Consider the following 21277-nt stretch of genomic DNA (forward strand, 5'->3'; position numbering starts at 1 on the left):
TTAATGACTTACATCATTGATGGGGTTGCAATATAGCTTAATAGGCTCAGCCTTAAGAAATGTAAACAAGGGGAACAATCTGGTAACATAAAATGAATTATTACATGCTATTAAATACACCTTAAAATGTATATGTATTTATATTCAGTACCACCACACAGTTACAAAAAACCTACCAATGTGGATAGAAACAGCACAACTATTAAAGAAAGAAATCTATAGTTTTTGAATTTTCAAAATACTTCCAGACACTACTTCATTTGAGATTAAGAAAACTGAGACTCAGAGAGTATGTGACTTGCTAACACTTAGATCAAGGTCTTTGGAATTCAAATACCATGTGCTTTGCATCATTCTACCTACCTTCCATTAAACCAATTCCTAAAGACACCAGCAAAGAAAAAATTTAAACTGTATATCTAAAAGAAAATGGCATGACAAACAAAAAGGTAGAACAAGGAAAATTCTACCATTCATAAGAACCGTAACTAAACTGATCAGTGCTGAAAATGAATGGATGTATGGAATGAATACAAATAAGCAATATATGAAACAGAAGCCTATGACTATACATCAAGATTTATCTTAGTTCAGCACAGTGAAATAACCCAGAATTAGTTAATACATCAAGTACTAAGGGATGAAAGTATAGTCATAAACACAATGTTCAGGGAAGAAAAAGATTAGTGAATGTCATGTTAGTTTATCAGAGAGGTAAAGTCTATATTCAATGCTCAATTCTACCACAAACAAATTGCTTAATGTTAATGTTTCATTTCTTCATCTGTAAAGTTAAGGGGGAATTTCTGCCTCAGAGTACCTTGCATATTCACTAGCACAGAGCCTAATGAATAAGCTCTATAAATGTAGGTTCCGATACTTCCTTCCCAGAGGTCATTAAGACCCAAGACTATCAAGGTGCTTCCAAGATCTGTCAAAATATATTTTGGCTGAAAGTAAAAGAGAAACGGTTGTAAGCTATTAAATAAAGACTACTATTCATACAACTTTGTGCTAAGAATCTGATGAGACCACAAATTAACTATAGTCTACCCAAGGCAGAAATGTAATTGTGTTTTATAAAAATGGAACTGAATATTTTAAACTGTTTACTGACTTGAAAAAGTGCCTTTTTGTTCCTACCATCTACAACAGTGTCTCAATGAAAAGCAAATACAAAAAGGAACCACAAACATGATAAATTTCAAACAATACTACATTATAAATCAAGGTAGTGTGAAATAACCATCATAAGAATGGGAATTAGCAAGAGGTCTAACAGTAGCCCTTAAAATTGAATGCTGTGATAGTGTCATTCTTGCAGGTAATAAAGAAAACAAAAGCATATGATCAACCATAGAAAATAAACAGCACATGAAAATTAGTCTTAGAAAGGGACTACTAATTGAAACTTGTAACACAATAACACTTAAAGCATTTAAAGTCAAAGGAGAATTTTTTTTAAATATCACCAGATATAAACCATTTACTTTTACTTCTACCAAGGAATATACTCTGGAATATCACAAAACTCACCGTTATTTTGAGAGACCACCAAATTCCTAAAAGAAAGTACAAACAACCTGAGAACACTTATTGAATTCTTGACAAGGCATCAGAAAATCCAAGAGACCATTTGAAATAGACAGTTACCTCAACAAAATATTAGTATAAAGCCCTTAAGACCTAGAGAAAACTGTTAACTTTAAGATACAGTATATGTCAGAGCTATAAGTTCATGGTGATGGGCTTGAAATTTTTATGAAAAGAGATGCAATTAACTATAAACTCTATGTAATAATACACTTCTGTAAAGAATATGTAGAAATAAGAAAATACTGTCATTAAACAATAGCCAGGAAATAATGAGATTGGATTGCTACTTTTTCAAAAAGAACATATAAGAGAAAACTAGAAAACCTCTTATAATAATGCTAAAGGCATTGTATTTAAATATACAAAGCCATTATCAAAATCCTGGCTGGTATATACAGGTAGAATAAAAATATTATCTACATCAAAGAGATTAAGGGAAAATCAGACATCCTTCTAAAGAGGTGTTACATAAAGGGGAAAAAAGATCACTTATAAAGAATGAAATAACTGACATGCAAACATCAGAAAGACGTAATTGGATTGTGATCACTTTTAAATACCTCTCACCAGAAGCAAACTTAAATTTCAGTATTAAGATATATCTCAATGGTACCAAACACTACTATAAAAAGTTTTCATTACTATAAAGTCAAGCAAATGAAAAGACAAGGTGGCCCAAAAAATACCCTACTAATCAATAAGGAAAAAAGGTCTAATAAAATAATACTCTCATCATTCATCCACCAAATTCCATAAAAGAATATTTTAATGGCTTACAAAACTCCTTATATCTGGAAAAATAACATTTGCACCCAAATAGTGATTTACTGGTAAGTTTTGTCTATTTCATATGAAAAATGAAAGACTGGTTTCTGTAACAACTAATAAAAAACTACATTGAATGGATCTGCCAACTCAATGATCTGCATATGATCTGCAATCAGGTATCATAATTATTAAATTAGCTTCTAACAATAAGAAAATAAAGCTAAGTTCCCAAAGATGAAGCAACCTAAAGAGTGCAAGTCTGGGGCAAAATGTGCCTCACATTAAAAAAAAAAAGTTTTCAGTTATTGCAATTTTTAAACTAGTTCTACAAAGATCTAATCCATAATATCTAACCTTCATCAGAATCCCAATTATATCAAGAACACTGAATGTGACATTTAACCCTGTTCCTCTAAATTAGTATCCAATTTTTTAGCTAGAACGAATTCTGAATTGTGTCTGTTACAACCTCCTTGTTTACAGTACCTGAGAGGTTATCCTGGGTGTAGTGGGCCCTTAAGAACATTATCAATCAGGTCACTTAGGTAGCAGTCAGTAAATTATTAGTAATAGTACTAACATAAAGTACTAAACAGTATCCAAGTAGCCTGAAAGGTTATGCTTCCCTCAAAATATTATTTAAGAGCTAAGTAAATAAATGAATTGTACTGATCAAAAAGCTGCCACAGAATAAAAAAAAATTAAAATGCAATTACACAGATAATGAAGCTGTCACACAGTCTGAAAAAAAAAAGATACAAGTGTCACCAAATTTACTGCTTTGAGTATTTTTGTTTGTTCTTAGCAGGTAAACACATTCACTTATCAAATATAAGTGGTGTTACCACAGCTAAGAAAAAGGTTACATATGGAGCAAATATCTCAATCAGAAAACAAAGATTACTTAATGCCCAGAAAAACTGAGCTAATCTCTAATAACTAAAAAGAACCTCTGCGGAGATTACTTAAATAAAGGGGGAGGGGCATACTCTACAACCTTCTGAAATGGATCAACAGTGCTATAAAGAAAAAGTAACTTTCAGAAGGAGAGTACATTTAGATAGTGCAATTGTACAGATGAAAACACTACAAAATTAAAAATCACTGTACAGAATTAACATAAATATCACCAGCAACATGTCAGACATCAAAATGTTAAGTTTTAAACAATAGTATGAAATTTAAAAAGGCACTTCATAAACAATGGAAACAGTATTTCTCTATACAGTTAACAAAGAAATCATATTGTCTCCACATATATCTTAAGTCTAGTCAAGAAATAACATCATAAAGAAAAAGCATTAGAGGTATCCATTTTGAGAATACCGAATCAATAAACTTGTGATTATTTCAAGGCCGCCTAGAAAATCTAGAGGTATTTAAACATCAGAGGTTGGCCTAATGGAGAATTTTATCATAGGCTCTGCACATAGCAGGCACAACAGAAAACTTATCTAATTATGAGTTCCATAAGGTACTAGGGTTGTCTACTAGGTTGTCTCCCTAATCCCAGGCTCCATTTTTAGTTTTATAACACTATCATGATTCAAGTATGTCAGAGAAGAGTTTAAATGAAAAAAACAAACATGTTAAGAATACAGTTTTCTCCTGAAAATTAATCTATACCTAAAAACTGTTCCTACTCTACTGCATTCTGTCCCCATCCCTACTCAACTGCCAAATCCCTTCAGAAGTAACCTACTTGTTCATTTCTCAAAATCTTTTCACTTTTAAGAAAATTCTCTAGAGATGCTTGGAAAATATTGACTAGAGTGGCAATGTTACTTGTGTTTCTTACTGAGCAACCTAAATAACACAAGAGAAAAATAACAGCACTGCTGCCTTATAAATATTTGAGAAGCTACATAACAATGTATATATAGCTAACACTATGGAACTGTAACTTATAAATGGTTATGAAAGCGATTATGATAACAAATTTGTTTCTGTAAAATCACAACTGAAAAGTTAAAAATGAGGTGTGTGTTAAACAAGTGGGTAACAAAGCAATTTTAGAAAATTAAATTTTCATACGTCTATTTTGGTTTGATTTTTGAAAATAAGATTATCTCAAAAATCATGAAGTTTATGACACAGAATCTAACTCAGGAAGGAAAAGGAAGAAATGGAAAAGAGGTAACAGTTTGAAGTCTTAGTAAACTGGGAATACCTATAGGCAGTCATATAGAATAACTGCAAGGTCCCTCTCCAATGAGTTCCCTAGTGACTTATCCTTTCATAGCAGAAACTATAAGACCATGACAAGATCACATGAAACTACTTGACTAGCCTAACATATATGAACTGCAAAATCTTCACATGAATTCTTAGGCCCTTGTTTCTTTTCAGGTAGTTGATGCTTTTCTAGAATTCAATTTGATAGTTTTTAGAATACTGGCACGGATATATAAAAAAAAGCAGAAGTAAAAAATAAAGGTAAATGTTAAGACATGACTTAAACTAGTTTAAGACAATCTACAAATGAGACAAACAAGATCCATCAGTACCCTGAAATTATCCAACAAAATAACTGCTTCCAAGTAGGCAAATCTGCGTTTTCAATCTCTACAGGACAAATAGGGAGAAAAAAGGTAGATAAAATGGATGCTGATTTTGATGGGAAGGGGGAGATGAGCTTCCAATAAAGGGCCCCAGGAAATATGTCAATCATCACTGTGCAAAAACGTGAACAAGAAACAGAAACCACATGAATGCCAAAACAGTTATATTCCACTAACAGTGACCCAAAATACTTTGATCAAGCAGATTTAAAAAAAAAAAAAAATGTAATGTTTGACAAACCAAGTAATCACAAAACTAAGTCTGTCAGTGTATTTTGGTTTTTGGCTGCCAAGCAGATAATACTAGGTGATATAATCAGACCCCCTTAAACTTGACACTTCCTCCATTTCTGAAGCCATGCTGCAAAGACATGATCTAAAGGCTCGTACACTGTACAGCCACTGTCAGGAGATTAAAAAGATACTACTGAACACATAATTGAGGTATCTGCTGCCAGTTCCAGTATGGTGAACTATTAATGGAACCAATCAGGAGCAAAAAGATAAGTCATTTCTCATGATAAAAGTTTGATTATATTAACCTAGAGTATGTCACTGAAGTCTTGATTTTATATTTTCAAGAAGTTAATGGATACCATCATTTAAAAAGACATCCAGGAACAGAACTGTGTGAGACGCTCTTTTTACTACATTCACAGTTATACTCTAAATCTTAAGGATTTCTCAATAACAACTAGACTGATAGCATCCTTCTTTATTACAATAAGAGAATCAGATTGTCAGGCATGTTTGGAATTCTTGCTCTTTTAAGAGTTCATTTTTGCATGCCTGGATGGTGTAACATCCTTTGTAATGTGCCTATCAGTTTTTGTATTCAGTGTGATGAATCCTTAAGCTCAAAAGTTAACAGTTTAGAAGGTAAGTTTAAGAAGTCGTCTTGGTCAAAGGCCCAGTATATCCTGAGACCACCCTGCTGGGTCTCACACCCTGCTGATTATGTGACATTGTTAGGTCAAAGGTTTAAGGTTGATAACCATAAAGACTTCTTTCACATGTAGCTCTGAGTGGTGATTGTTACGGTAGCCATCAGTTGATGAAGAGAGTTACTACATAAACACCCACAGAGACGGTCCAGGTAGTGAAGTCTTTTTCCAGCTGAAGTCCATAGAAAACCTGTGACGTATAGTCATCCCATTGAAGCAAGTAGATTTGGCAAAATCTGATTTGAATTCCAGTTCTTGACATAGAGCTTCAATGCTGTGCCTGAAGTCCATGGAACTTGAGAGTAGTATGGACTCTTGGTCTTGGACTCATTATAACACAGATTTTAACAGATTTTGTCACTGTTTGAAGATCTGACAAGCTGAAGCCTGAACAAAGCACTGATGACATGAAAAAGGATTTGCCTCTGGTATTAGTAAACAGAAATCTAGTAGTAGGTTTTTTTCCCGATTCAAAATCTGCTCGTCCTCAGTTTACCAGTAAGATTTTCCTGAGGAATAAATCTTTGCATTTTTCTTTAATTCACAAGATTTAGATTCCTGAGTACCCTCTTCTGGATTTAGTTTGGACCAAAATAATGGATAAATCTTTGTCTAAACCTACTTATATGTAAGCCTGTTTACTGTTACTTGGCCAATTAAGCACAAGTCTATTATATACTTCATTCCAAAAGTAGAATGCAAATGTCAGCAGTGATAATTCCACGTGTTCAGTTTTTGAGGTAATCCTACCTGTATATCCTGTATGAGTGAGAAAGAGCAAGCAAAAATTAGACTCTTGGATGGTTATACTGCTGAACATGAACGGGTTATTAATTCTTGTACCCATGGCGTTCTGGAGATTCTCCCTTTTTTCTATACCTGTAGGGGTGGTTTCGGGGTTTGTACCAATCTCCTTTAGAGTATCCTCTATAATGATAGTGCGCTTTCTGATCATGACTATAAAAGTATCGATGCTGGTTATAGTATTTGTTGTGGTCTTTATAGTCATTTTCTTTTATATTGTTTTCTTCTGCAACAACAGCATTCACATCTTGTCCAAAAAGGGAAGTACCATCAAAGGGCAAGTGTGAGATCTTCTCCTGCGTTTTTTTAGTGAGAGATGTAAGTCGGAGCCAAGCTTGCCTTCTGTAGTCTATTGCCATTGCCATAACTCTGACTACAGAGTCCATTATGTCCCTAGTAGTACAAAGCTGCCAAAGGCCTGCATCCATACCATCAGCTATTATACACCTTGCTCTTCCACGATCAAATTCTGGGTCATGGACCAGATCCTCCATGTCTTCCCAGAGTTTACGCTGATACTGAGTCATATAGGCCATGTAGCTAGCAGCTCGGGCTGCAATAGAAGCAGCATGATAGAACCTACAACCCATGACCTCCATTTCTTTTGAGGTAGAATCTAGAGGGGATGTTGTGCTGCCTCTTTTGCTGTGTTCTAATGCTTCTACAATGGGGCCCTCAGCTGGTGGATTTGGCTGGAAAGGAGAGGTGTCCTTGGCCACAGGATACACCCTATGTCCCATGAAGGAAGAAGGATGGCAATCAGCAGGATCTTTAAAAACTTCAGTGGTAGCAATTCTCAAAAGAGGATGCAATGGAGGAACCAAACGTTTCTTAGAGGCCACATAATCAGGTTTACCTTCACAAGATTCTGCTTCAGACTGCAATGTTACTCTCTTTATAACACCTCTTTGTTCCATTCTCTTCAAGAGACCTGTGAAACTAGATTGACTGGGGTCAGCTGGCTGCCCTTTGTCATCAGCTGAGGGGGATTTGCAGTCAGTTTCTTCTTCAACTGTGGATAAATTTTCTTCTTTGGAGGTAGAAATGTCCCAAGGAACTGATGAGTTCTCACTTGGTCTAGAATGATGAAATCTAAAACAACTCCTGGACTGAAGATCACGTATCACTCGGGACATCTCAGCCACTTGTGTCTGGAGATAGAGGATGGCATCCTGTCCATGCTGTGAAGCTGAAGACTCTACAGGTAAATCCTCCTTGACCTCCGAAGAGGTCAAAGATTCTTGGGGGACCAGAAGAGGAGATGAAGGCAGAGTCTGAAAAGTGTGTGATGGTTTAAGTGTCTCAGTCTCACAGATTTTAATATCTGAATTACTGTGATCACTTTTCTGGTTCTCCAATGGGTTCTCAACAGAAGGAGGTTGAGAAACTATTCTCTGTGGACTGTTGGTACAACTCCCAGAGGAGGAGCTGCTGTCTCCAATGAGAAGAGGAACACTGCAGCTAGAGCACATTTCTGGGCGATGATTCTCAGAGGATGGCACCTTAGACTCAGGCATTCTCTGGGTTATCCACATGAACAAGAAAACCAAGGAAGAAAAAAAATATGCTTTTTAATATATTAACTTTTAAGTGCAGAGATGCATGTCCAGTAAGTAGAACCCAATTTTAAAAATTATTATAATTAACAATGAAAGATGCAATCCACTACAGGTCTGCAAGGGGATTATAGAAGTCAAATCCTCAAGCTTCACTACCCCCAAAAAATGCCCAATAAGAACTACTGGAATTAATCTGGCACTCTATGAAAAAAGGTAAAAATTAGCCCAGTTCAAGTGGTGCCATCCTAGTCTGCTGTTTGGTACACCATGCTAGGATAAGAATAGGTGGTGAGCCTACTGGTGATGACAATTAAAATAAAAAATCCCATTTAATATATGTAAGTCAACAAGTGGAAGCTAATAATGCCAGAAAGAATTTGGGGTAAAGTTCCAATGAAAAGGAAAAACAGATTTAAAAGGCCCCTAATTCAGAGTCATTTCTGAGCCCTTTAAAAAAATCTCCTATTCACTCTCTAGGAATAACAAAATTTTCCAATCATAAAGTCCTACTTTTTGGCTTATAGTTTTCAAGTTGACATACACTTTTATTACCTAATTTCATCCTCACAACAGCCCTGTGAGGTAGGTTGTTATTCTTATTTGATAAGGATACTGAAGTTAAAAGACTATTAAATTTTTTCACAGGCACAGAATTAGTAGGCAATAAAACTTGAGACTAAACCCTAGGTAATTCTGACTGCAAATGCGAGTTTCAATCTCTTTTATCATATAATCAGAAGCTTTCTGGCACCCTGAGTAAGAACCACGACTCCTCTAATTCATCAACAGTATTCTGTTAACAGAAATTTGGGTAAGACAAACGAAAGACAAGATTGTCACAAAAAGCTCGGCTAATATCGTTCTCAGATTGAGGGAAGTATTCGTTTAAGGGTCAAAGTAACAACCGATAAATCACAGCAAGAAGTAACTTCAAAAAAAAATCACAGCAAGAAGTAACTTCAAAAAATGTAGTGGACGGAGGAAGTTCAAAGGAATGATGACTAAAGTAATGTATCGCCTATAAACCATTCTCCACATTCCATTTTCTAAAGGATCTTGACAAATCCTTTTTTCCAAGATAAAACAAATTTTCTGGAATCACATGATTCTGGAAGAAAAGGATACAGTTCTATAGGGCACCTGAGGAAAGACAGCAAAGAAGGGACACAAGGAGCCAAAAAGCTTACAGTTTTTATTTCGTTTTCTTTTTATCAGATATTATCTTCAAGGCTTAGAAATTTCCTGTGTCATGTTATTCATTCACATACTCACTGAAAGTAGAGGAATAAAACTGGAAGTAGATGTTCTGGGCAAAAGATTCCTTCAACTATTATGGCCAATTCCAACAACAAAAAAAAAGGACATTATTTAAAGTGCTATAGCTCCTACGGACAATCATCATTAATTTAATAACTCTCTTTAGAAAATACCTCTTAAATGGCAGAAGTGAAGAAATGCAAATTAAATGTAAGATACTTACATCACTGTGAGAGGTGCTAGGCTCTTCATCATCACTGCTGACTAGATCAATGTACTCAAGGACAGGTCTTAGTGGACCTTCCTATAAGAGAATTGAACAAATTAACAAGTTAAAAACAATCACTCAAACTAACATTTAATATAATCTTTTTTTTGATAGCATGCAAAAATTCCTCTAAAGGAGAAGGCTTATGTTATGAGTGGCAGAAAATAATTGAAATGAATGCAAAGGAAAATTATTCAGAGTATAGTTGAGTCCTTACTTAACATTGTCAACTGGTTCTTCGAATCTGTGACTTTAACTGAAATGATGTATATTGCTCCTTCAATAACATTGCTTCACTTAAGGACAGAATGACTTTAAAAAAAATGACATTATTTGAGGGCCTGCTGTACGTGAGTAAGAAATGCTGACAAGATTGAAAGGAAGAGTATAAACCACAGTAAAGTACTAGGACTGCTGATTCTCTGGGGGAAGGTAAATTAATACAGGAATAGTACATAAGGATGCAAGTTTTATGATCCAATGCTTTTCAGATGTCACAGATTACCAACAGTATATTGGATATCCAAGTTCCAAAACATGAAGTTACTTGACTAACAGCTTGACTATCTCCAGGTCCCAGAGATCAAACATCAAACCTGGTTCTTCCCCCCCTTTTCTCCCATCCACAATGACTTCATCATAATCTAAGCAATGAACACTACGTTTAAAAACCTAGATTTTATTTATTAGACAAAAGGAAATGAACAAATGCTAAGATGAAAATAACGTAAGAGCTATGCTTTTAAAAAAGTAACCAAATTTAGACAGTACGGAAAGCAAAATAATTAAATCTGTCCAGACACATAACAATGCAGAACTACGAGAGTGGTAAAGCAAAGAGTGTTGCTGGGCTGTATACAGAAGAGAACACACAGGTTTTTTTTTAAATTGGCTATAAGAAACAAAAGTCCAACAACAAGTAGTTAAACTGATCCATAAGATTTCAAGCATGAGTGCTGGAAGCATACTAATGCCACTAGTAAAATTTGGAATACAGGAATAGAAGTCTGATGTTCTTGGCCTCCCTGGTGGCACAGTAGGTTGAGTGCAGCACTGTGAAGCTGTCCGTAGCCTCTGCAGCCCAGGTTCAATTCCTGGCCAGCCAGGGAGATTCCCACATGGTGCAATAGACCTCTCCTGTCACACCCGCTGCTCCCCTGAGCAGTGCTTTCAGCCTGTCTGCCTGTCCTGCTCCCCATTCTCTGCTGAATCCTCTCACCCTCCCGTGCCTCTGGCCTGTACACCAGCTATTGTATAAATTTAAAAAAAAAAAAAATCTTAAAAAAAAAAAACCAAAACGAAGTAGTCTGATGTTCTTTTGAGCATAATGATTTGATGTGCCAGATGTAGACAGAGGTACTTGGCAGACAACTAGAAATCTGGAAGACAGCATAATACAGATGGTATGAACATAAGAGAAGTTAAAAGATCTGGGAGTTATTCCCCTACCTAGAAGGTCATTAAATTCTAGAACTACAATGCAACTATGATACTGCCAAGGAAGAAGGCAAAAAGGAGATTTAAAGAGGCTCTGCGGGAAATGGTAGTATTTTACAATTCAAGAAGAGCTAAGTAGGATCAGCAAAGAATCAGAGAGGCATAAATTCAAAGAAATTAAGGCAAATATCCATCAATGAAAAGTCATCTGCTAAACATAAACATAAACATTGGGGACCAAGAAAATGACACTATATTTGGCAACAAGATTTTAAATGTCCATGAGAAAGCAACTTTCAAGAAAGTGGACAAAAGAAGCCAGGCTCTAAAAAATTAACTAGAAACTGAAGCCATAAATGTCATAGTAAAAATTATCCTTAAAATAACAGAAAGTTGGGGCCTCCCTGGCGGCGCAGGTGGTTGAGCACCACACTGTGAGGCTGTCCACAGCCTCTGCAGCGCGGGTTCAGTCCCGGCTAGCCAATGAGAATCCCACAAGGCGGAGCAGACCTCTCCTGTCTCGCCCACTGTTCCCCTCAGCAGTGTATTTCATCAGTCTGCCTGTTCTGTTCCCCACTCTGTCTCCAATGAATCCTCTCACCCTCCCGCGCATCTTGTTCTTGTATAAAAATAAATAAAAATCTTAAAAAAAAAAAAAAAGTTGAAAACAAGAGAAAAGAAAACTGTGAAGAATATAGGTGAGGGAAAGATTTCTTAGTGTGGACAAAATTGGCTACAAGCAAAACAAAGTGAAATATTCAGTAGAAAAACTAACAGAAAAAAGCTCTAAAGCCAGGAGGAGACAGAAGCTCAGATCTAATACTTTTATCCAAGTAGAAATTGTTATCCTTGAAGGTAGTGATCCAGTCACTAAGCTAAAACCAAAGAGCAAAACCTCTAGGCAGGAACGATGTAATAAAATAACTGCAATTTTTGATGAGCTATAAAAATGGAAGGGGAAAAAAAAAGGAAAACAGGTATAGATATCCTCTGATGTATGGTCAACAGAGATGAATCCCTTATCTCAAGACTAAAACCTACCACTGGTAGTAAAATTATCAAAATCATATGGTCAGGGCCTCCCTGGTGGTGCAAGGGGTGGTGCTATGAAGCTGTCCACAGCCACCGCAGCACAAGTTCAATCCCCAGCCAGGGAACAATACACATGGCACAGCAGACCTCTCCTGTCGCCCGCTGCTCCCCTCCGCAGTGTGTTTCAATCAGCCTGTTTTGCTCCCGACTCTCTCTGGTGAGAGTCATGTAATCCTCTCATGTAATCCTCTCACACTCTGGCCGCCCCCGTACCTCCGGCCTATACCCCAGTGCTTTTATGCATAAATAAATAAATCTTTAAAAAAAGAAAAGATGCAGAAATAGATGAGAGAAGACCATGAGAAATTTACTACTGGGGTGAACATACAGACTGATGTGTAACCATTTTTGTACTACTAAATAAAGACAACTACATAGATTGAAACTAATTAAAAGGAAAGAATCAGGTGACCCAAAAATGAGAAAAAGCAGAAGCTATTTAGAATATTTATTCATTCACTCCAGAAATAATTACTGAATTACAAGTGACAAAATAGTAGTAGAAGAATAAGACAATAAGTGATTGAGACTAAGAAAAAAAGGCAAGAGACTGAATGTAAGAATCAGGAAAGAGGAGTATCCTAAGGAATACTTATAAACAAATACTCTACATCTCAGCTAATTTTCACACTGGACATGGAAAATTTCACACCACAATGAGCTTAAGAAATTCAAACATTTTGGTACTCCACAAACTTAATTGATTATCATTTGTCACTGAACCCTGTACAGGCAATGAGTTAACCTTTTTTAAAAAAAAAAGGTTTATTTATTTATGCACAGAATTGGGGTGTAGGCCAGAGGTGGGGGGGGGGGGGGGAGATGAGAGGATTCACCAGATACAGAGTGGAGAGCAGAACAGGCAGATCCACTAAAATTTAGCACTGCTGAGGGGAGCAGCAGGTGAGACAGGAGAGGTCTGCTGCACCATTATGTGGTTTAGCTCCCTGGCTGGGATCAAAATCAGGGATCAAACTCAGGCAGCAGAGGTGATAGCACTGAGACTTAACCCCTAGGCCGCCAGGGAGGTCCAACCTTTTAAGGTATATTATTTTACTTAATCCCCACAAAACTTTATAAGATAATTGAGTTACTACTATTACCCCATACAGCAAAGGAAAAAACCAAGTTAAGTACAACTGGTTCACTGAAACATGTAATTGTCTGTGTGGTCACTATTAGCTCTGGGTGTACATGCAATTTTTAAATCAAGGCTTATTACCTAAGTTTCTGAGATAAGATACTCTTAAGAGAAAGGACCACCTGCTATAGACCAAGCTCTGAATAACTCATAATATAGACCAAAAACTATGTCATTAATTCCCCCAAGAAGCTTTAGAATACAAATATCAAGAAAATGTTAACTACTTATGTTTATAATAACTGTATATAACCTTATGTATATGGTGCAGGTGGTGCACCAATTCAAAAGGTATTTATTTGTATTTGCTCTACCCACCAAGTAGCAAACTATCATTTTCATCCCAACACCAAAAACAAAATCAAAGAATTCTCTCAAAGCCACATTATCTAACGGTAGGAGCACAGTTACAAGCAAAACAGTTTAGGAACAGAATTAAATGAATATTGCCAGTTTAAGAAGATCAATGAACTATAAAGCTTTCCTTCCAGTAATTAGAAAACTGATTCTCATTTAAAAAAAAAAAGAACCTACTGCCCACCAATTGGAAAGTGATGTAAATACACTAAAATAAAAAGTACTTATTTCAGTCTAAAATCAAGAATATGTATTTATGCACAGATGCAAAATCCCTATCTAAAACTTTAAATGTGGGGGTTTTCTCTATCTAGAGAAGTTAGGGGAAAGTTTACTTCTGTAGTCCTGACCTGTCCAGAAATTTCAAATGGTTCCCAACATTAAGTTCAAATTTAGTTCAAAATTCAAGATATAGTCCATTCTTCCTTCTCACTTATAAAAAAAATTCTTGTCTTGGACCTCCCCAGTGGTGCAGTAGGTTGAGTGCCGCACTGTGAAGCTGTCCGCAGCCTCCGCAGCACGGGTTCAATTCCCAGCCGGCCAGGGAGATTCCCACATGGCGCAGCAGACCTCTCCTGCCTCGCCCGCTTCTCCCCTCAGCAGTGTCTTCAGTCCTTTTGCCTGTTCTGCTCCCCGCACTGTCGCTGGTGAATCCTCTCACCCTCTTGCACCTCTGGCCTGTATCCCAGCTCTTGTACAAAAATAAATAAATCTTTAAAAAAAATTCTTGTCTTCCTGACAAGATTGTGTACATAATCCTCTCTGCTTTCCCATTTTAATGCCTTTCTTTTTTCCTTCTCAAAATGCTTTCCAGTCACTGAAAAATACTAAAGGTTACCTATACAAAAGAAATAGCCTGAAAGTCTTCCATCTTTTTTATAGTTCCATGTACCCTTTACAGAAAAATTTTCTATTGTAACTATTTACATAGTTCTCATCTCCTATCTCATTTACTGTATTGGAATACTCACATATGTGGGTAGGATGTAGTTCAAGTAATCTTTGTACATCAAAGGTTCATGACTTAGCATATTATGAGTTCCAAAAAATTTTTTTTTGCACAGAAGAACTGAGGTATAGGCCAGAGGTGTGGGGGTGAGAGAGTTCACCAGAGACATGGGGAGCAGAACAGGCAGATTTATTGAAATACACTGGCAAGGGGAGCAGCAGGTCAGACAGGAGGGGTCTGCTGCACCATATATGGGTTAGCTCCCTGGCCAGGGATTAAGCTCAGGCCTTAGTGGTGACAGTGCTGAGACTTCACTCCTAGGCCACCAGGGAGGCCTCAGTTCCAACATTTTTGTTGGAATTACAACCCAGAGACAGAGTCAAGATACCTATTTTGCCCTGGATCATCTCCTAGCGCAGCTAAAGTATCAGCCCTTAATCTATGTGTTCCTGAAGTTATGAAATTACATCTGATTTTCTTCACTATTTCCACATATTCAATAATTCTACATTATGCCAATCTTCTTGGCTGAAACCTAAATCTCTGCTGTTATCAAAATGATAGGTTGACTCAGCTGTTTCTGTACCCTCTAGTTAGAGCATCTTACCAGTTCTCTGTTTGGGGATAAATTAACTAAAATATCTCCAGCTTCCAAGAAAAAAAGATGGTGGCTGAAAAAAGAATCATATTACTAAACAGGAAACAGTAATGAAAGACCTAAATGAAGTTTTTATTTTAACAATCTGTTCAGTGAATGGTTTATATACAGGTATACTGATTTCACAAATTCAAACAGTACACTTGTCATTTATACACTTCTCTATAAATTTTATAATTCAATAAAATTTAAATGAAAGGGCTCATTTTTGCACCTCCACATTTATATAAATCCTTCCCTTCAACAAGCTATATTTAATTTCAGACTCTACATTTTGCAACCCACAGAAAGACTGCTGTGCCACCATGTGTATTAAAGATGGGAAAATTAAAGAAAGAAAGAAACCCAAACTATAATAAATCAAGAAGTGGCACACATAATGCTTTTTTTTAATAATCCCAAGAAATTTTAAACAGATCATTATTTACTATCTTTATTGGATAAGAATTACCTGGAAGAGTTAAATGTAAGATTAGGTTACAGAAAGTAGCAGCAGATTCTATTTTTTTAATAGAATTTTAAAGGTACCATTAATTGTTTAAGTGTTACCATTAAAGGTAAAGGTAATGTTTTTAATAGGTTTCTTCTAGTACTACAGGTAAACTAGAATACATATAATTCACTGAATTATCAAACATTTAAACTTATGTTTAGAAAAAGGCATAAATGTAAGATATAGTATCAAACTAGATGCATCATACATTGATAGCATTATTTCTTCTCCTTGATGCACACATATAAGGTGCTGTACATATAAAGCAAAATTTAGAGTATTTTTAGATTTCACCTTAAAATGAGTTAATATTATTCACAATCTACAATATAATTCTTCATTAGAGAGTACAAAAAAGATACTTTAAAAATCTTAGTTTGGTAGATTTTATCTGTGATTCTCAAAGGCCCACAGTTCATAAAGAAGTGAGTCCTCCTCACTTTATTTGCAGAAAATATTAAGATAAACATTCTTCATTCACAAAAAACCTGAAATATATGTCCTGAAGACTCATGCTGTTACCAAACATGCTTCAATCCACAGTATAGGAGAGGCAGGGTATAATTACACTACTCACCACCCCAAATCCTTTAAGAATTTAAATGTAAAGGACAAAGTACCACATGAACTGGTAATAGCAAAGAAAATGATTTGGTGAAACTGCTAAAGAAACCCAATAAAACACAATACAACAATAGATCAGCATAATGACCCTAGAGCTGGGGTACACAGAGGATTTGTTTAAGTTTTAAATAGTTGTCCAATATCACAAATGCACATCAATGAATACCATTTTTTAAAAAAAGTACAATTCTTAGACCAAATTCCAACTACCTAGAGTATTCAAATACAGTAGCTTTAAGTATTTTCCAGGCATATTAAAATACTACGAAAATGATCCAAAATGATGCCATAACCTTTTTTTTTTTTTTAACTAAACCAGTTTTTTTTACAAAGCATGTTCATAGATTTGCATGTCCCTGAATGTGTGCCAAAATGAAGATTCTGAGGTGCCACACTGAAAATTCTGATTGAGCAGATCTGGAGGTCCAGGAATCTGCACACTTATGCTTCCTAATGCTTGAAAACTACTACCCAAAAAGAATAAATTCAGAAAAACACAGAATGTCCTTGGTGATACAGGGATACTCATTATGAGCATCAATTGTATTATGCTGTAACATGATGATCTCAGAGATTACTGGTCTCCAGCTACTTGCCTTCATGTTTTGAAGTAACATAATGCTCACATTTCAATTTTTGCAACACTTACTGTCTTCAATCTCCTTCTTACCCTGCCTTCTTCTTTGCCTGTGTGTCATTTTGGGGAAGCTACCCTGGTAGCTACCCTGGTCCCATTTGAAAACACAATCTTTTTTTTTTTTAATTTTTATTTTGTAACGTTTTATTTCTTTTTTTTTTTTTTTAAGATTTATTTATTTATACAAGCAGTGGGTACAGTCTGAAGCACAGGAGGGTGAGAGAATTCACCAGAGCAGGGAGCAGAGCAGGCACACTGACGAAGTACACTGCTGAGGGGAGCAGCAGAAGGCAGGAGAGGTCTGTGCGCCATGTGGGACCCTCACCCGGCGGCCAGGGATTGAACCGTCGCTGCAGAGGCTGGGGGCAGCTTCGCAACCCAGCGCTCAACCGCTGCACCACCAGGGAGGCCCTGAAAACACAATCTTAAGAGAACAGAACCACTGGGTGGATTAAGTATAAAACGACTCCCAAGGGTGCTCTCCGGTGGCGCAGTGGGTTGAGCGCTGCGCTGTGAAGCTGTCCTGAGCCGCTGCAGCATGGGTTCAATTCCCGGCCTGCCAGGGAGATGCCCACATAGTGTGGCACACTTCTCCTGCCTCACCTGCTCCCCTCAGCAGTGTATTTCAGTCCTTCTGCCTGTTCTGCCCCCAACTCTGTCTCTGGTGAATCCTCTCACCCTCCCGTGCCTCTGACCTGTATCCCAGTTCTTGTATAAAAATAAATCTTTAAAAAAAAAAAAAAAAAAAGGCTCCCAAGGAAGGCAGAACAAGAGTGCAACATGCACGTTAAAGCACTCTTGTAACGGCTCCTCTGACCCCACCCCTAACCCCGGTGTCTAGGACCTCCCAGACACTCATACCTCTGGGCTGAATGATGAAAGCGCAGGTGAGGTCTAGTCCCATAATGGCTTACCACGCATAGTCTCTGACGCTTGGAAAAACTGGAATAGCGTTGCTACTTACACTGACAAACTGAATGTCATCTTCATTTTCTTCCGATGTTGCCTCGGGTGCCTCGGGTCCAGCTGGAGGGACAGATTCTATTATCTATAAAAACAAGCCAAAACACGCTCATCTATACGGCCACATACTTGGGAAACAGATCTTTCCAGAAGGAACCATTACAACGAACAATGAAAGCGCTTCAGGAGCCCTAACGGTGCCCAATTCCACGCCAACGAGCGCGCAAGCAACGCCAAGGAGCTGGGTTGCGCCTCTGCGGACGCGGGCGCCGGGCGCGCGCTCCCCCTTCCCGGCCCCTCGAGTCCCCCGCCAGCCACCCAAGCAGGAGGGAGGCAGGCTCAGAACCCACAACAATCACGTCTCAAGATGTCGCTCCCTCTGGCAGAGCAGCCCCAGTGCGGGGGGCTGGGGCCGGCGGGGCGGCCATTGTTGCTGCTGGGCCCTCGCTCGGCCACGCAGCAGGCCCGAAAGCCGGGCTCGGCCCACGCCGAGGGGAATCATCGCGCCGCGGCGGCCAAAGCACCAGGCCTCAGACCCCAGCGCCCACAAAACCCTTCGGGGCTCGGCCGAGAAGGCCGCGGGCCAACGCTCCGCTACTCACCTCCGACCCCGGCTCTCCCATTTCTCCGACGGCCTCACTGACGGCACCACCGCGCGCGCTGCCCCGACGCCGCCGTCGCTGCTGTCCGCCGCCACCACCACGGCCACGGCCGCCACCCCCGCCACGACTTCCCTTCCCGCCCAGCACCGCTTCGCTCCGCCGTGACCCGCCCCTGCGTGAGCGCGGACGCCGCCGACGCCGCCAGCGGAAAGAGGTGTAAATCCGCTTCAAAAGGAGGAGCTGCTCCCTCTGGCCCGCTGGCCCCCAGAGTTCGTTCGCTAAGGCCGAGCCTTCCTTTTTTCCCGCCGCGTGGGATGCTGGGATTTGTAGTTCTACCCGCCTCTGGCCCGCCCACCGCAGGGGGAGAAAAGAGTGGGTGGGGAAGAAGCCCAAGGTATGGCGCAGGCCGTCCTTGGGGCTGCGGGGAGCTGGAGCGGAATAGGTGTTATGTTAATGGGGGAAGGGTGAGGTGTGGAGGAGCGTTTAGAGTTGGGTATGCTCTGGTTGTGGAAGGGAAGCTCACTGATTGCTTCTTAGTCCCAAATGCCGCTGATGGACTACTTTTTCTTCCTTTTTTAACCCCCTCCGGAGAGCCGGGAATATGGAAATTTAGCTGAATTTTGACATTAGGGGAGAAAGATGAGGCTTCCTCTCTCCCAGCCTCTTCCCCAGCTTCAGTGTGACAGCCACAATATTTGTTAATACATCTGAGGAAGAGGATAGAGGAACAAAGTTCCACTCTGAAGACTGACCTGGAGAAACTAGAGTCCGTTAGTAACCAGGGTCCAACAGAAAGCTGACTTCACTCTCTTAAGCCCTCAGCTACTGTGATATTAAGATGTGCTTTTAAAAGATGTTCTCAGATAGTCCCTTGTTTAACTAGGTGACCTTTTTTTCCATGTATACACTCAAAAAGCAGTACCTAAAGTAGTTCACTCAAGTTCAGCTATGTATTTTAATGCCTTTGTCTTTTAATGACTTGCAAAATACCAGGTTTTTGTTTTTTTTTAAACACGTCAACAGTTGCAAATAAGCAAATTGTTACTAGATCCCTTAATATTTACACCCTTCAATTAATGCAGTTGTTGTCATTGTAAGCATTTACCCTGTAAACCTAATGTAAGCTTTAGGAAAAGCTTTATGCAAATTATTGTTTATCACAGATTTGTTATAACAAAAATTAGAAAACATCTAACTGTCTAATGACTAGGGAATATAATTGTTAAACTTTGCATATACTCTACATTACAAATGTTTTACTTCTAATGAAAATGTTTAGGTAAAATTTCCAAAAGTACATTTTTCAGAAATACAGGGTTTATAAAGTACAATAAGAACCACATTAAACCAGCTAGCAAATCATGCCTGAAATAGAAAACTACAAAATACTAATAGTTTTCTCTGGATAGTAGGATTATGTGTTCCTTCAAAAAAAAATCCTTTGAATTTACCAACAGATTTAGAGACATGCCGTATTTCCTGCAAAAACATTTATTTAGTCTGGTGTAGCAAAGGATAACAAACCATAGGCAAAGCTTGGGAGTATCTCAATCTTAGAAAATTAAGAAGAAATTGGGTTGGATGATCTTAAGGTGAAATGGGGAACCAGTTAGAAGGTGAATAAACCAGAGTTGTTTGCTGATTGGTTCAGGGTTCGAAGTAGAGACTTTTAGTTGTGAGGAAATGTTTTTTGTGTAACTGAGGAGATGCTTTTATGTTTTATTTGGGCCAATGACTCATTATTTTAAGTTAAGATTTTTAAGGGAGCCCATTAATGCATTTGATAGTCCCTCCACATTTTTGCTGTTAGACTTGTCCTAAGCAACATCATCAAAAGATTTGCAGAACTATGTCAGTGGCATTATGTTAATTTTTCAACTTATTATGTAACAAAGAAGTATAGGCATCATCTTCAGTTTTGCTTTCATTAGTTTTCTATTCCTTGCTGTTTTTGTTAAATGATTATTTATAGAACATTAGTAGTATGGTGGCATTTAAGATTGTAGAGACCTGGTTCTTGCCACTAAGAGGCAAATTAAATACATTAATAAGGCTCAAGTTCTTTAAGGAACCATTATCTAATATTTATAAATGCTAAAAAAGGAAAGTAGTAACACCCTGTAATTTATCTAAAAGACATTCAACTTAAACAAAAAAGTTCATGGGTCAGCACCAAATCTTGTGTTCTACTAAAAGCACAAATACTTTCAATGAGATACCATTGTTAAGAACTTTATTTGGTTTGTTTCAACCCTTTCATTTAAAGACTTGGTTACTGGAATGGTCTCCTTAATAATTTCTGATAAAGATAAAGTAAGAAATAGATTTATAGGCATTTAAAATAGAATTTTTTTTTTTTTTTTTCAGGGAAGAAGATGGCCCTGAAGATTCTAGGGAGCTAGTTGTCATAGTCATTTTCTGGGAGTTATGGGAGCAGAATTAAGTGCATTTGGTACTGAAAAAACATAAAAGACTAGCCCATAGGTCTGTAGTGTGATTTATTTGTTCCCCTCAGATCTGGAATTTCACTCAAGTGTTATGCATAAGGAAAAGAAGCCTGTTGGACA

The 21277-nt window shown here is 37.9% G+C and overlaps 1 protein-coding gene across 4 annotated transcripts in view; it reads right to left on the minus strand.

Annotated features, from left to right (window-relative positions):
- The window catches only part of LOC311167878 (E3 SUMO-protein ligase ZNF451), a gene marked incomplete at both ends in the record, with an annotated part of 78528 nt that extends 59782 nt beyond the window's left edge, over positions 1-18746 (minus strand). For 2 of the 4 annotated variants that reach the window (XM_084229032.1, XM_084229031.1), the window contains 3 exons: positions 9713-9793; positions 18110-18193; positions 18711-18731. In XM_084229032.1, coding sequence (XP_084085158.1) covers positions 9713-9793; positions 18110-18193; positions 18711-18731 — 186 coding nt within the window. Of the gene's footprint in view, positions 1-6699; positions 8194-9712; positions 9794-18109; positions 18194-18710 lie in introns of those variants that run through there. The other 2 variants (XM_084229034.1, XM_084229033.1) reach the window with 2 other exon arrangements.
- Positions 18747-21277: the final 2531 nt, after the last annotated feature.

This window comes from Talpa europaea (genome assembly GCF_964194135.1).
Source record: "Talpa europaea genome assembly, chromosome: 2".
NCBI lineage: Eukaryota > Metazoa > Chordata > Mammalia > Eulipotyphla > Talpidae > Talpa > Talpa europaea.